The 14939-nt window shown below is 40.0% G+C and overlaps 1 protein-coding gene across 1 annotated transcript; it reads left to right on the forward strand.

Moving 5' to 3' along the window:
• Positions 1-1838: 1838 nt before the first annotated feature.
• On the forward strand, positions 1839-11592 carry LOC124861165. The gene is made up of 8 exons (XM_047354687.1): positions 1839-1853; positions 5522-5689; positions 5793-5826; positions 6173-6441; positions 6784-6906; positions 7265-7406; positions 8577-8623; positions 9300-11592. Exons 1-8 carry the CDS (start codon positions 1839-1841, stop codon positions 9531-9533), a joined length of 1032 nt encoding a protein of 343 aa, XP_047210643.1. The 3' UTR covers positions 9534-11592.
• The last annotated feature ends 3347 nt before the right edge of the window (positions 11593-14939 follow it).

Raw genomic sequence — 14939 nt, forward strand, 5'->3', positions numbered from 1 at the left:
GCTCCTCCAAAATGCTGCTGCCAGAGTCCAGACCAACACACAGGAAAGTGGATTGTATCACACCAGTTCTTAAATAACTGTACTGGTACCCTGGTTGGAGAAAAATAGACTTGTTTTGATTTTGCCATGTTTCCATGTGTCCATCATCTACAGTTTCTTTTTTTTTTCCCCTGTTAACGAAAACGTAATGGTTGAATAAGTGTTATTGGCCCGTTGTAATGACCAAGTTAAAGATAAGAAATGATAAAAAAAATAATTATTAAGAACAAAACCAGGAGCCCATTGCCATTTTCTTAAGATATTTAACACAAATGACTGCACCTAAGCGGACCTGTCTGTGAAACTCTTGAAGTTTGCAGATGACACCACTGTTATTGGTCTGATCCAGAACAGTGATGAGTCTGCATACAGACAGGAGGTGGATATACTGGTCTAGGGTCAGGAAACAGCTGCTAAAATCTCTGCAGACCCAACTCACCCTCCACATAAACTGTTTAGACTTTTACCGTCAGGATGGCACAACAGAGCGCTGTCTGTTAAAACCAGCCACCACAGAGACAGTTTCTTCCCCCAGGTTGTTGCTCTGATAAACACTTGACAGTCAGAGTTCCAGAATAACACCGTGCATACTTGGACTGTTCTCACATTATATTCTATTGTAAAGTCAATTGTGTATATATACAATTTAAATAGGTATTTTTCATTTTTCCATTATTAGAAAAAAAAAGATTCTTCACTGAGAGCAAAGTGAACCGAAGTAAAATTCCTAGTTTGTTGTGTGCTCAAACTTTCAATAAAGCTGATTCTGATTCTGAAGTTGTATATTAAATTTCACCTGAAGAATTACCTGTTTCTGTTAAAGAAACCTAATTTTTGTCTGTTTTTTCAAAAGATTTTCAACATGAGCTTTAAAAGCTAAGTTTTCAAAAGGCCCAAATATTTGTAGGAAGACCCAAACTCCACATAGGAGCATTCTGAGGATAAAATACAGTGTAGAACAGCAGGCGCTTACTTTCTGTTGGAAAACAGCAGGACCTTAGTTTTGTGTTCAATACTAGTCTGACCTCTCATAGTTGTGACTGGATGTGATCAAATGTAGTCTGCAGATGTTCAAACAACAGTAAACAATAGGATCATCAGCATACAGATGGACAAATGCATTTGTGCCCTGACCGACATCATTTATATAAGTGAATAGTGTCTGTCCTAAAACTGACCTTTGAGGTACACAACATCCAAATGGTAAGAGGAGGATCCAGTAACTTTAACCCATTGCTTTCAGTTTGACCAATAATCACTAAACCAGCTGGGAGCACAGTCGGTCCAGCCACTATCACACAGTTTGGTACAAAATGCCATGATTGACAGTATCAAAGGCCATCGAAACGTAAATAATAGGTAAAACAATACAGAGAGCAACACCATAATTCTTAGTGTCCAATGTGTGTATAATGTCATAATTACCTTACAGTTACTCATAGTTACTCATGCAGTTTTGTAAAACCGATTCTATGAGGCTTTCAAAATACCTGGTTCTGGATCTTCCTCAACCTTAGAATTTGCTTTTTTATGAGTTAAGTTTCATCACAAAGCAATTATCACAAAGTTGTTTGTAAATTCCAGGCTCCATCAAGCTTCACACCTAAAGTGGAAACTGAGCATTTGGGGCTTTCATACAGGTAAGCAACAAAATTACTGTAAAAGCTGATCATGCTTTGCATTCAAACTAATTTTGAATATATCTGATATTCACATTTATTGTTTCGTGTAGTAGTTTCATAACTTGTGTTGAATACTGTTGGTTCAAGTATTAAAAGACAGCAAACCCAGCTACATGCATGGGGCTCACCAAGGTACTGGTACCAGATTCTAGCATACAGTATGGATTAGCTTGGAAGGTTGCAATACTGAACCTGATTTTGACTTGTTTCAAGGACATTACATCAAAGTTGGATTAGCCTGTAGTGTGTTTTCCACTTTAAGTTTGTGTGTGACTCCAAATCCAGGCCTCCATTGGTTAATAAATTTGATTTCCATTGATGATTTTTGTGTGATTTTGTTTTCAGCACATTCAACTTTGTACAGAATAAAGTATTCAATGACAATATTTCATTCATTCAGGTCTAGGATGTGTTATTTGAGTGTTCCCTTTATTGTTTTTTGAGCAGTATATATATACAGTACAGACTAAAAGTTTGGACACACCTTCTCATTCAAAGAGTTTTCTTTATTTTCATGACTATGAATATTGTAGCTTCTCACTGAAGGCATCAAAACTATGAATTAACACATGTGGAATCATATACTGAACAAAAAAGTGTGAAACAACTGAAAATATGTCTTATATTCTAGGTTCTTCAAAGTAGCCACCTTTTGCTTTGATTACTGCTCCATTCACTCTTGGCATTCTGTTGATGAGCTTCAAGAGGTTGTCACCTGAAATGGTTTTCCAACAGTCTTGAAGGAGTTCCCAGAGATGTTTAGCACTTGTTGGCCCTTTTGCCTTCACTCTGCGGTCCAGCTCACCCCAAACCATCTCGATTGGGTTCAGGTCCGGTGACTGTGGAGGCCAGGTCATCTGGCGCAGCACCCCATCACTCTCCTTCTTGGTCAAATAGCCCTTACACAACATGGAGGTGTGTTTGGGGTCATTGTCCTGTTGAAAAATAAATGATAGTCCAACTAAACGCAAACCGGATGGAATAGCATGCCCCTGCAAGATGCTGTGGTAGCCATGCTGGTTCAGTATGCCTTCAGTTTTGAATAAATCCCCAACAGTGTCACCAGCAAAGCACCCCCACACCATCACACCTCCTCCTCCGTGCTTCACGGTGGGAACCAGGCATGTAGAGTCCATCCGTTCACCTCTTCTGCGTCGCATAAAGACCATGTGGTTGGAACCAAAGATCTCAAACTTGGACTCATCAGACCAAAGCACAGATTTCCACTGGTCTAATGTCCATTCCTAGTGTTCTTTAGCCCAAACAAGTCTCTTCTGCTTGTTGCCTGTCCTCAGTAGTGGACCATGAAGGCCTGATTCACACAGTCTCCTCTTAACAGTTGTTCTAGAGATGTGTCTGCTGCTAGAACTCTGTGTAGCATTGATCTGTTCTCTAATCTGAGCTGCTGTTAACCTGCGATTTCTGAGGCTGGTGACTCGGATGAACTTATCGTCTGCAGCAGAGGTGACTCTTGGTCTTCCTTTCCTGGGGCGGTCCTCATATGAGCCAGTTTCTTTGTAGCGCTTGATTGTTTTTGCGACTGCACTTGGGGACACTTTCAAAGTTTTCCCAATTGTTCGGACTAACTGACCTTCATTTCTTAAAGTAATGATGGCCACTCATTTTTCTTTACTTAGCTGCTTTTTTCTTGCCATAATACAAATTCTAACAGTCTATTCAGTATGACTATCAGTTGTGTACTGTATCCACCTCCTGCACAACACAGCTGATGGTCCCAACCCCATTTATAAGGCTTGAAATCCCACTTATTAAACCTGACAGGGCACACCTGTGAAGTGAAAACCATTTCAGGTGACTACCTCTTGAAGCTCATCAACAGAATGCCAAGAGGGTGCGGAGCAGTAATCAAAGCAAAAGGTGGCTACTTTGAAGAACCTAGAATATAAGACATATTTTCAGTTGTTTCACACTTTTTTGTTCAGTATATAATTCCACATGTGTTAATTCATAGTTTTGATGCCTTCAGTGTGAAACTACAATATTCATAGTCATGAAAATAAAAACAACTCTTTGAATGAGAAGGTGTGTCCAAACATTTGGTCTGTACTGTACAGGTCCTTCTCAAAGAATTAGCATATTGTGATAAAGTTCATTATTTTCCATAATGTAATGATGAAAATTTAACATTCATATATTTTAGATTCATTGCACACTAACTGAAATATTTCAGGTCTTTCATTGTCTTAATATGGATGATTTTAGCATACAGCTCATGAAAACCCAAAATTCCTATCTCACAAAATTAGCATATTTCATCCGACCAATAAAAGAAAAGTGTTTTTAATACAAAAAACGTCAACCTTCAAATAATCATGTACAGTTGTGCACTCAATACTTGGTCGGGAATCCTTTTGCAGAAATGACTGCTTCAATGCGGCGTGGCATGGAGGCAATCAGTCTGTGGCACTGCTGAGGTCTTATGGAGGCCCAGGATGCTTCGATAGCGGCCTTTAGCTCATCCAGAGTGTTGGGTCTTGAGTCTCTCAACGTTCTCTTCACAATATCCCACAGATTCTCTATGGGATTCAGGTCAGGAGAGTTGGCAGGCCAATTGAGCACAGTGATCCCATGGTCAGTAAACCATTTACCAGTGGTTTTGGCACTGTGAGCAGGTGCCAGGTCGTGCTGAAAAATGAAATCTTCATCTCCATAAAGCTTTTCAGCAGATGGAAGCGTGCTCCAAAATCTCCTGATAGCTAGCTGCATTGACCCTGCCCTTGATAAAACACAGTGGACCAACACCAGCAGCTGACACGGCACCCCAGACCATCACTGACTGTGGGTACTTGACACTGGACTTCTGGCATTTTGGCATTTCCTTCTCCCTAGTCTTCCTCCAGACTCTGGCACCTTGATTTCCAAATGACATGCAGAATTTGCTTTCATTCGAAAAAAGTACTTTGGACCACTGAGCAACAGTCCAGTGCTGCTTCTCTATAGCCCAGGTCAGGCGCTTCTGCCGCTGTTTCTGGTTCAAAAGTGGCTTGACCTGGGGAATGCGGCACCTGTAGCCCATTTCCTGCACACGCCTGTGCACGGTGGCTCTGGATGTTTCTACTCCAGACTCAGTCCACTGCTTCCGCAGGTCCCCCAAGGTCTGGAATCGGCCCTTCTCCACAATCTTCCTCAGGGTCCGGTCACCTCTTCTCGTTGTGCAGCGTTTTCTGCCACACTTTTTCCTTCCCACAGACTTCCCACTGAGGTGCCTTGATACAGCACTCTGGGAACAGCCTATTCGTTCAGAAATTTCTTTCTGTGTCTTACCCTCTTGCTTGAGGGTGTCAATAGTGGCCTTCTGGACAGCAGTCAGGTCGGCAATCTTACCCATGATTGGGGTTTTGAGTGATGAACCAGGCTGGGAGTTTTAAAGGCCTCAGGAATCTTTTGCAGGTGTTTAGAGTTAACTCGTTGATTCAGATGATTAGGTTCATAGCTCGTTTAGAGACCCTTTGAATGATATGCTAATTTTGTGAGATAGAAATTTTGGGTTTTCATGAGCTGTATGCCAAAATCATCCGTATTAAGACAATAAAAGACCTGAAATATTTCAGTTAGTGTGCAATGAATCTAAAATATATGAATGTTAAATTTTCATCATGACATTATGGAAAATAATGAACTTTATCACAATATACTAATATTTTGAGAAGGACCTGTATATATTTCCTTTTCTTGTTCTCTCATCTGTTGGTGTTCAGATATTTTTTATGTTATTGTTGCGTTCACTGAATCATTCTGTGTCTTACAAGTTCACGTGTCCTGGTCCGGGTGTGTTCCAGTGTGCTTTGACTGGCCTGGTGTTTGTTATGACTCAGGAGTCAGAGCTGTGGTACAGGACCACCAAATGGGATGAGAGCTTCCTTCAACCAGCTGGCAAGATCCCTGCAGGGCCACTCTACGATATCAACTGTTCTGATAAAGAGTCTGTCAGCTCCACCTCCCACACTGTGAAATAAAAGATGGTAAGTTTGATTTAAAGACAAAAAATAGTTTATGTCCTGAACACTTTCTGGACATCTCTGGGAGCCAAGATTTTCCTTGTGTTGGCAGGTTTTTATCTCCAACTCGCACGTTCTGACACCTGGTCAGAAGATTTCTGTTGTGTTTCTAGACACACTAGTGGGGTATTTATTGCAGTTGTGTGTCAAATGTGTTGAACTGTTTCTGATTTACTGTTTATCTTATGTTGCATTTAATAAAGGTTGAAATTACAAGCATTATACTCTCAAGATGCCAAGGATGTCAGGGACACATTTCCCTTTACCTCCTTTAAAAAACATTATGTTGGAAACTGAATAATAATTTCATAAGGAACTGGTCTGATTCAGATTGATAATATTTCTACATTCAACTACATGTAAACATATAAAATATGAAGCTGCTGTTGTATATGGAGAACAATATCCACATTTGTTGGTCTGTATTTTCAGTGTTGTCCATTGAAGGCCTGCTGTCTGTCGTACACATTTCCAATGATGGACTGGGCATCCTTGAGCCGCTGAAGATCACTGACACTCATGTTGTGAAGGTCTCTGATCTTTCTCCTTTTGGTCTGGTTTGGGACTACATAAAGAGGTTCGTAAAGAGAAAAGATCCAGTGGCAAGCCAAGTCCTGTTGTACCTCGGACCACAAAACCCTAGAGCACAGACCCAGAAGCTCTATGTGTTTCTGCTGCCTAGGAACATCTCAGAACAGGAGGTATGAATTGTTCAAATATTTGATCTTTCTAAGGAAACTTCCTTGATATACATGTTTGATGCACAAAGCAGCAAAGAGATAACAACTAAACAGTAACATCAGAAGTTCTACCTATTAAAACTAAGTCAAAATATAATAACCCATTGCAATGTGACATAATGAGCCCCAGCACCATGTCTGTATGAAGAACTGAAATGCCAACATGCTGTTGTCCCCATGTGCCTACACTAAGATTTATGAAGAACTGTTCTGTGTGGATTCTGAAAATTATTTTACATGTTAAATCAAATGTGAGGGTTTGCTGGTTATTTCTTTAGATTTTTAAAAGCTCTTTCTTTCTAGATCAACAGTGACCTCAAAGACTGTACGTATGTCCGGTCCGTTTACAGCTGCAAACTCATCAAAGACCAGAGATACACCCTGTCATGTCCAAGAGCTTCACAGGACTATAGAATACAACCTAAGGTGAAATTTAGTCATCAAAGTAATTGTTATGACAGAAGCCCTTATAGATCTGTTCCTTCATTATAAGCTTTAATATTTTTTGTCTTTTCAAAACAAAAGCTGAAGCTTTAATGTTTTCTTTTTTTTTACTTGTTTTTGGTTGGTGACAAATGTCTGACAAGCCAAGCTAAAGCATTCTGGATAAAAACTAAAGAGTTTAATGATTGAATTGTGAGTCATAGTGTGAGCTATCCTAGACTATGATGATTGGAAAACCTTTTCCATCCAAATCAAGAAGATGTAGTGAGAAAGACTGTTTTTACATTTACAACAATTTCAGGGCCTGTTCAGATCAAGACTCTGTGCTCTTTGTTTTCAGAAAGCAGAATTTGACCTACTTTTTGGAGTTCAGTACCACCCAACATTTGAGATCCGTCTTCCTATCAGCACTGTGGAAGTGGCAATAACAGTTCAAGATGAAAAACATGTGGTGGTCTGGGAGTATGTCGTTGATCTGAACGGTAAAGTCTTCACTGTTCTGTAACATCACTTCATCTGCTTGTAGAAAAGACAGAAGAACTGAACAGAGATCAGGAACTGAGTGCTCATGTTTAGGTCTTCCTCCTCTGTTGATCTCTACATCATTAAGCAGTTTCCATTTCTTGTGTGTTTTTAAATTAATGACCTTTCTGAAGTATGTAACACTAATGAAGTTTGAGTTGATCCGGCTCTAACTTTGCTTTAGAGAACAGATGTTTTAGAACCGCTGATGGAACCAGAGTTAATCCAGCCACAGTTACACAGCTCTGCTTCTCTCAGTTCTCCAACAGTTCAAGCAGAATCCCTGGTTATCAGTGGTGGTTCTTTTGTGAATGGGATTCAAGGCTAGTCACCCAAAACTAATCAAGAAATCAACTCGATTGGTTTCCCGATTTCCCAAGAAATCATCTAAATTCTGGGGATGAGATTCAGTGCACATAAACAACCAATCAGTTAGTTGCAGCAAGTACATAACTGCACATGTGGAAGACTTTGAAGGTACAACTGGTAGATGTTTATTTGGTGCTTGTGGCCTTCACAGCAGCCGAAACCTATCGCAGCATAACTACAGAGATAGCTCAGGATAACCTAATTCCACTCTATAAACTTTATCAAAAAGGAAGTTTTTGATAGAACGTTTTAAGCCCAGTCTTAAAGGTAGACAGGATGTCTTCCTCACAGACTAAATCAGTGAGTTGGTTCCACAGGAGAGGAACCTGATAACTAAAGATTTACTACTTTTAGAACCTCTAGGAACCACCAGTAAACCTGCAATCTGAAACGAAGTGCTCTGTTGGGAACATCTGAAACAATCAGATACCTGAAAAACTGGAGTATTTTTACGACATGGTTTGGTCTTGACAATAGAAAATAGCAATAGTTCAGCTTGGGACTTACAACAGAAAGTACTAGTTTACCTGCATCGATCTGAGGCAGGATATATATACTTTTAGAAAAGTTAAACAAAATTAAAAAGACTTAAAAAGCCATGTTTGTTTAAACGTGGAGAAATGGCAGCCATACACAGCAATCCCTTTGCAAAAGTGTGGATCAACTGTTATGATGGTTTTTGAGCCAGTCTGTATGCCTCTGAGTTATGTTTTATAATTCTTGTAAATTAAAAGACCAATGTCTCTGCTTTTGCTGTCCAGATCAGTCACAAAGTGATGTCCCTTCAGGTGCCAGGGTCCGGTCAGAGGTGAGGTTGTTCTTGTTCTTTACCAACACAAGACAATAAGACTAAAGAAGAGAAACAAATTTCAGAAATAAATAATGAAATGATTGGCTATTTCTTAAGAAGACTTAATAATTCAGATTTTTAAACAAAATGACACAACCCACTCTTTTCTCAAAGGATGAAAGTAGTCAACCAACCAACAAGCACTTGTTGCCACAGACACACCACGGAAAAAACTGAAGATAAAAGTGCTGCAGTCTTTTACTCATGCAAAATATGTAAATCATAGGATTTCAGTAACCGCCTTTTGATTAAATCATTATGAAAGACATTAGTAGGATGAATTAAGCAACCATCCACTTCCCGTGTCCCTGTAATGCCATTCAGGAGGGGTGTAAATCTTTTTCCTATAGGTGTTGTTACTGTTGTGCATTTATTTACGGATATAGATTGTGACTTCAAGGAATTAGGATACATTTTTTATTTCAAAACTTAGGCTTTTACAAGCTACTGCAATATGGTTTAAAAAAATCAGCTGTAAAAATAAACATTTGATATCAAAGGGTTGGTATCAAAAAGTATCTGAACTTGTGTTGAGGCAGTGCGTGTTTGACTGTTTTGTCCCATCCTTTTGGTGCAAAGTTACTCAAATTGTTTCAATCCTTCTAAATTTTGGATTATTGTTTGATCCCAACAGAGGTCCAACCTGAAGATAAACCTCCTGAAAATCCTGGATGACCTGAATGAGGGCAATTTTAACAGGTTTAAGTGGATATTGAAGACATATAACATTCCCATCAACGAAAAAGAAAAGAGAGAGAATGTGGTGGATCGGATTGTTCAGCGTTATAGCTCTGAAGGAGCTGTGGAAGTTATGAAGGAAATATTGGAGCATATTAAAAGAAATGATCTTGTGGAGACACTGTCATAAACTGAGCGCTGACTTCTCCTCCATATTTTAAAAGGGGGTTTCATGCAGCAGTTGGAGAGAATCTCTCATCCATCAAATCTGAAATACAGATGTTAAAAACTTAACTTTCCTTTGATATTACTACCATGCAGCAGCAATTGACTGAGCTCAGAGGCAGTTACAGAGGTGGAACAGTCTCTCTCTCCACATGCATGATGGTACTGTCCTTCTCCGAGCCAAAGTGGGGACTATGTCAAAGGAGCTGGTTATACTCGAGAATAAATGCGCGGATCTGGAGTCCAAATCTGGTCATAAAATATATGCATTATTGGTGTGCGTGAGGTAAACATCCTTTCCACTGCGGACGTGTCCACGCTCCTGAGGGAAGCTTTCCATTGGAGAAGAAGCCGCCTGTGGACAGAGCTCATCAGACCTTGGTCTCCAAATCAATGTCCTCGCGCTATTGGTAGTTGAGGCTGCACTACTATGCGGACTGTGCCAAAACTCTCCAGAAAGCCAGGGAGTTTCAGCGGATAAAAACATGACCATCTCTGTCTTCCTCATCGATACCACTAAGACGTCACGAGCTCCTGCAGCTTTTAATGAGGTTCAGCGCCAGCTGCGAGGCATCCAGGAGGTCCAGGATGGCATCCTTCACCTGGCCAAGTTACGCATAAATACGAAAGTGTGCATACATTCAAACTCCAATAATTATGCAATAAGGACACGGCAGGACATTACTTATCTTTGAGATAGCAACTAAACCAAATAAGTTCTCCTCTGTGAGTTTGTTTTACTGTCAAGCTAATGTTTATTCTATGTTATTTGTGCCTTACATTTTATGCTGAAATTACTCAGTAGGAGCTTGTTTAGCTGGTTATGGGTCATTTGATAGCCGGAAATGTTTCTGTTCTGAATGTATGGGTTTGTGCACCACCGTTTCTATCGCTTGGGGATGGAGGCGTCCGCCATGTGGGGGAAGGTGTGTTTGATGTTTCATTGTTTTTCTTATTCTGATGTTGCTCTCTTGTTTTTGTTTTGGTTGGTGAGTATGCAAGAGTGTACTTTTTCTCCTTTTTTCTTTCTATGAGGGCGATTGAAAACAAACTATCCCTTCCTTATTTACCTTCAATTATAACTGCTTCAGGTCTAAACTTAAGAAAATTCTGGTGGTATTAGATTCATGGCTTGGAATGTAAAAGGTATTAAAAAAAAAACATTAAACAAGCTAAAATAATTTCATATCTAAAACGTCTTAAAAATTATGTAATGTTTTTGAAGAAATTCATTCAGGGACAGGAACGATGTTAGATTCGGGTGCCCATGGGTGGGACATGTATTTCAGTTCATAAGCCGGGTTCAAAAGCAATAGGAGATACCTGATTGTTTTAGGCAGCATTTATAATGTACCTGCCTTGCTAGTCAACGTGTTTGCTCCCAACTTTGATAATCCAGGTTTTACAGATAAAGGATTGAGCAGCCTCCCTTCCCTTGACCCTCATCTTTTGATATTAGCAGGTGACCTGAACTGTGTTATTGGTAACAGCTCAAACCCTGACCCAATCCTCTATGTCCAGGTCTAGTTCAGAGTTTATGCTTCAGAATGGCTTTGTGGGTCCTTGGAGGTTTTTTAATCCAGCTACAGAAACATATAATTTTTTTTTTGGGTACATCAATCTTTTACATGTATTGATTATTTCTTTGTGGATAGTTCCTTTATTTTAAATTCACTGTCAACTGAATATCACCCAACTGTTATTTCTGATTAAGCAGCACTTAGTGTTGATAACTCAGTCTTTCTTTCCAACACCCTGGAGGTTTTACCCTCTGCTGCACTCAGATGAGGCATTTGTTATCAACTCCACGATTGATGAACATATAGCCTTTAATGAAAGTGACACTGTCACAAGGTCATTGCTATGGGAATCTCTTAAAGCGTGAACCAGATCATTTCCTTCTCTGTTTATTTCAGTAAAGACCTTAGAGCCAAATTTCAAAATCGGTCTACACTCATCAGTTAAAATGTCAGGCTTCTTCTCGATTAATGCCCCACATTAAGGACACAGCAGGCAACTTGGTTTCTGACCCAAAATAGGTGAATAAAGTGTTTAAACAGTATTATTCCTCTTTGTATGAATCTGAATCCACAGCTAACGCTGCTGAGTTGGCTTCTTTTCTAAATGAACTTAAAGTGCCCACTGTTAAACCTGTCATGGCTGAACAATTGGATCCACCTCTTCAGTCGGATGAAATTGTACACACAATTAAAATTATGCGCAATGGGAAGGCTGTGGTCCAGATGGGTTTTTGGTATAATTTTTTAAAGCATTTATAAACAAATTAGCCCCACTACTTCTTTCAGTCTATAATGAATCTTTTGAATGTGGCTCATTGCCCCCCGCATTGTCTCAAGCACTCATCACTGTCCTTCTAAAGAAAGACAAAGACCCGACATCTTGCTCTTTGTACAGGTCCATTTCCTTTTTTTTATTATTTTGTGGCACTAGTGGGCTTAATTTGAAAGTGGTTGGTACCTTAAAATTGGGTGGAGAGAAAGGGGAAGACATGCAGGAAGGGTCTTGCAGGTCAGGACCCGAACCCAGGACATCTGCATTGAGGATTGAGGCCTCACATGGTGTACCGCTGCGTCACGCACCGTGACCCAACCCATTTCACTTCTTAATGTGGATGCTGAAGTCTTAGCCAAAGTATTAGCCATTAATCCTGGAAAGATCCTTCATTCCATTATCTTGGAAGAACAGAACAGCCTAATTAAAGGCCGCTGGTGTTTTTTTATGTCCATAGGCCTTGTCAATAGCTTTGTGGTCCTTCCCTTGCTTTCAGGGTGTCTCGGCCTGGTCTTGACTTAAAACTATCTTTTTTTGCAGATGACCTGCTTCTATATGTTGCTGATCCCTTGGGTAGTGTACCACTGATTATATATTTGTTGAAGATGATTGGTTCTTTTTCAGGCTGTAAAATAAACCTTCTCTAGAATAAATATTTCCCCATAAATTCCCTAGATCTCACACTTAAACAGTCTGACATTCCTGTTAAGCGTAGCCCCTCAGGATTTAAATATTTAGGAGTTGATGTGACTCGTACGCTGTCTTCTTTATAGTCATCCAATTCCTCCCCTTTGATCACTCGAATTAAATCAGATTTTCAGAGATGGAGTTCTTTGCCTTTGTCACTAATTGGTCAGATTAATATAATCAAGATGAATCTTTTGCCTCAGCTGTTATTTCTGTTTCAGTGTATTCCTGTTTTTGCCAAATGTTTTTTTAAGACGTTGGATCAAACTGTGACAGTTTGTATTAATAATCTTTTTAAAGTAAGCTGTCCTGCTGCTGGGTTGTTGCCCTCCTACGGCCTCCTCCACATCTCCTGGTGTACTGGTCTCCTGGTAGTGCCTCCAGGCTCTGGACATTACGCTGACAGACACAGCAAACCTTCTTGCCACAGCTCGCATTGATGTGCCATCCTGGATGAGCTGCACTACCTGAGCCACTTGTGTGGGTTGTAGAGTCTGTCTCATGCTACCATGAGTGTGAAAGCACCACCAATATTCAAAAGTGACCAAAACATCAGCCAGAAAGCATAGGTACTGAGAAGTGGTCTGTGGTCCCCACCTGCAGAACCACTCCTTTATTGAGTGTCTTGCTAATCGCCAAAGATTTCTCCCTGTTGTCTATTCCATTTGAACAACAGCTGTGAAATTGATTGTCAATCAGTGTTGGTTCCTAAGTTGTGTTGAGAATTAAAATCATGTACTTTCATGCTATTAGTTCAGTTCGCATGTATAACCATAAAACTGAGACATAACATGTATTGTGAGCCTGAGAGGGAGAAGTCCGAGGTCACAGCAGGCTTCAGGTTGGAGCAAGGGTGAAGCAGAGGTTAGGAGGTTCTCAGCAGCTGCAAGCAGTAAATGCTGGCTGTATGGGCAATAAAGCAATAAATGTTGACTGTTGGGCATGGTATAGATATAAAGTACCCACAAGGGGCTTGGCTAATTTACAGCGCAGACACAGACTGCATAATAATTCTTGGAGGGGAGGGTCAGTCAATAAGCTTTTAAGTAAAAGGTATAAGATGTTCTAACATTTATGATAAGGCAGACCACTCGGTAAAAACAGCCTTGCTTTGCTGACACCCGAGGTCTCCCTAAGGGCCCTTAGGTAATCTTTATTTGTATCATTCTTTTTGTATATTAATATGCATTGGGATTTTAGGTGTTGATTGTGTAGTGCAAGAAGACAGCCAACATAAAGGTTGGTGCCGGGCAGAACGTTGACATTTTCCATTCCAAGTTTCCACCATCTCCAGTCCTCGTCTCGATGCATCTTCAGGAAACTGAAGCAGCAGAGCTGTCTGAACATGGCTGCAGGATGTAATATCTGCTCCTGGTAGACATCCACCATCTCCTCTTTGTCCCCCTGAATTAAACAAAGAGAAGCTAAATAATAATGTTGTGTTCCAGTCCTGTCAGGCCTTGGAGAGCCTGAATGTTTTGTGTCATTTTGAAGCTAATTGTCCTCTAAACGCAGCATATAGTAGAGAATATTTATGTATTTCTTGTTGTTTCTCTGTTTAACAGGCTCATTTTGCAGCAATTCAACAGTCAACCTGGAAATTTGCAGCAAATCTCCACAGCAAAGCTACACTCAGCTTGCAGATTCACAACAATACTATGATCTAACTGGGTCTTCACAGCAATACCATAATTAACCTGGATATTCAGGATTTTCTACAGTTCAATTCTAGAACAGAAATGATCTGAAAATCCACTGCAGCTTTTTAAAGCGAGGTTCATTTAGAGAAGTTCTTTTTTGTGCATGTGTGGGTTCTCTCTGGGTACTCCGACGTCCTCCCACAGTCCTGCAACTGTTCTGCTTCATTAAAACCATCATTTCAGTCTCATTCAAGTCAAAGCTTGGATGGCCTCAACTTTTCTCAATTTCAGTCAGAACTAAACTGACTCAACTATATTTGGACAAATGGTGATTCTCATTCGGACCTGGATATCCTGGAGCCTTTTGAGTCGCATCTTAAAATTTTCAGGGTTATATTTGAATAAAATTTTACTTTTGACAAGCAGGTTTGTTCAGTTGGACAGAAATAATTTCTGCCTTAAAACACTAACATTGGGTGATCCAGACGTTAAATTACATCCCAACTGAATTATTGTAACTCTTTATATGTTGGTGTCGCCTGGCATGACTTCAGTTAGTCCAGAATGCTGCAACTTATCATCTGAAACAAACTAAAAATGAACATATTTCCCTGGTACTTACTTCTCCTCATTGGTTCCCTGTTCATTCAGGTTTTAAGACAAATATATCAAGTTCTAGTCCATAACCAAAGCAACAAGGGATAAGTTTCTGAATACCAGACTTGTCTGTCTGTTCACGTGTTTCAGCCTCT

This window comes from Girardinichthys multiradiatus, chromosome 24 (genome assembly GCF_021462225.1).
Source record: "Girardinichthys multiradiatus isolate DD_20200921_A chromosome 24, DD_fGirMul_XY1, whole genome shotgun sequence".
In the NCBI taxonomy this organism is placed as follows: Eukaryota; Metazoa; Chordata; class Actinopteri; order Cyprinodontiformes; family Goodeidae; genus Girardinichthys; species Girardinichthys multiradiatus.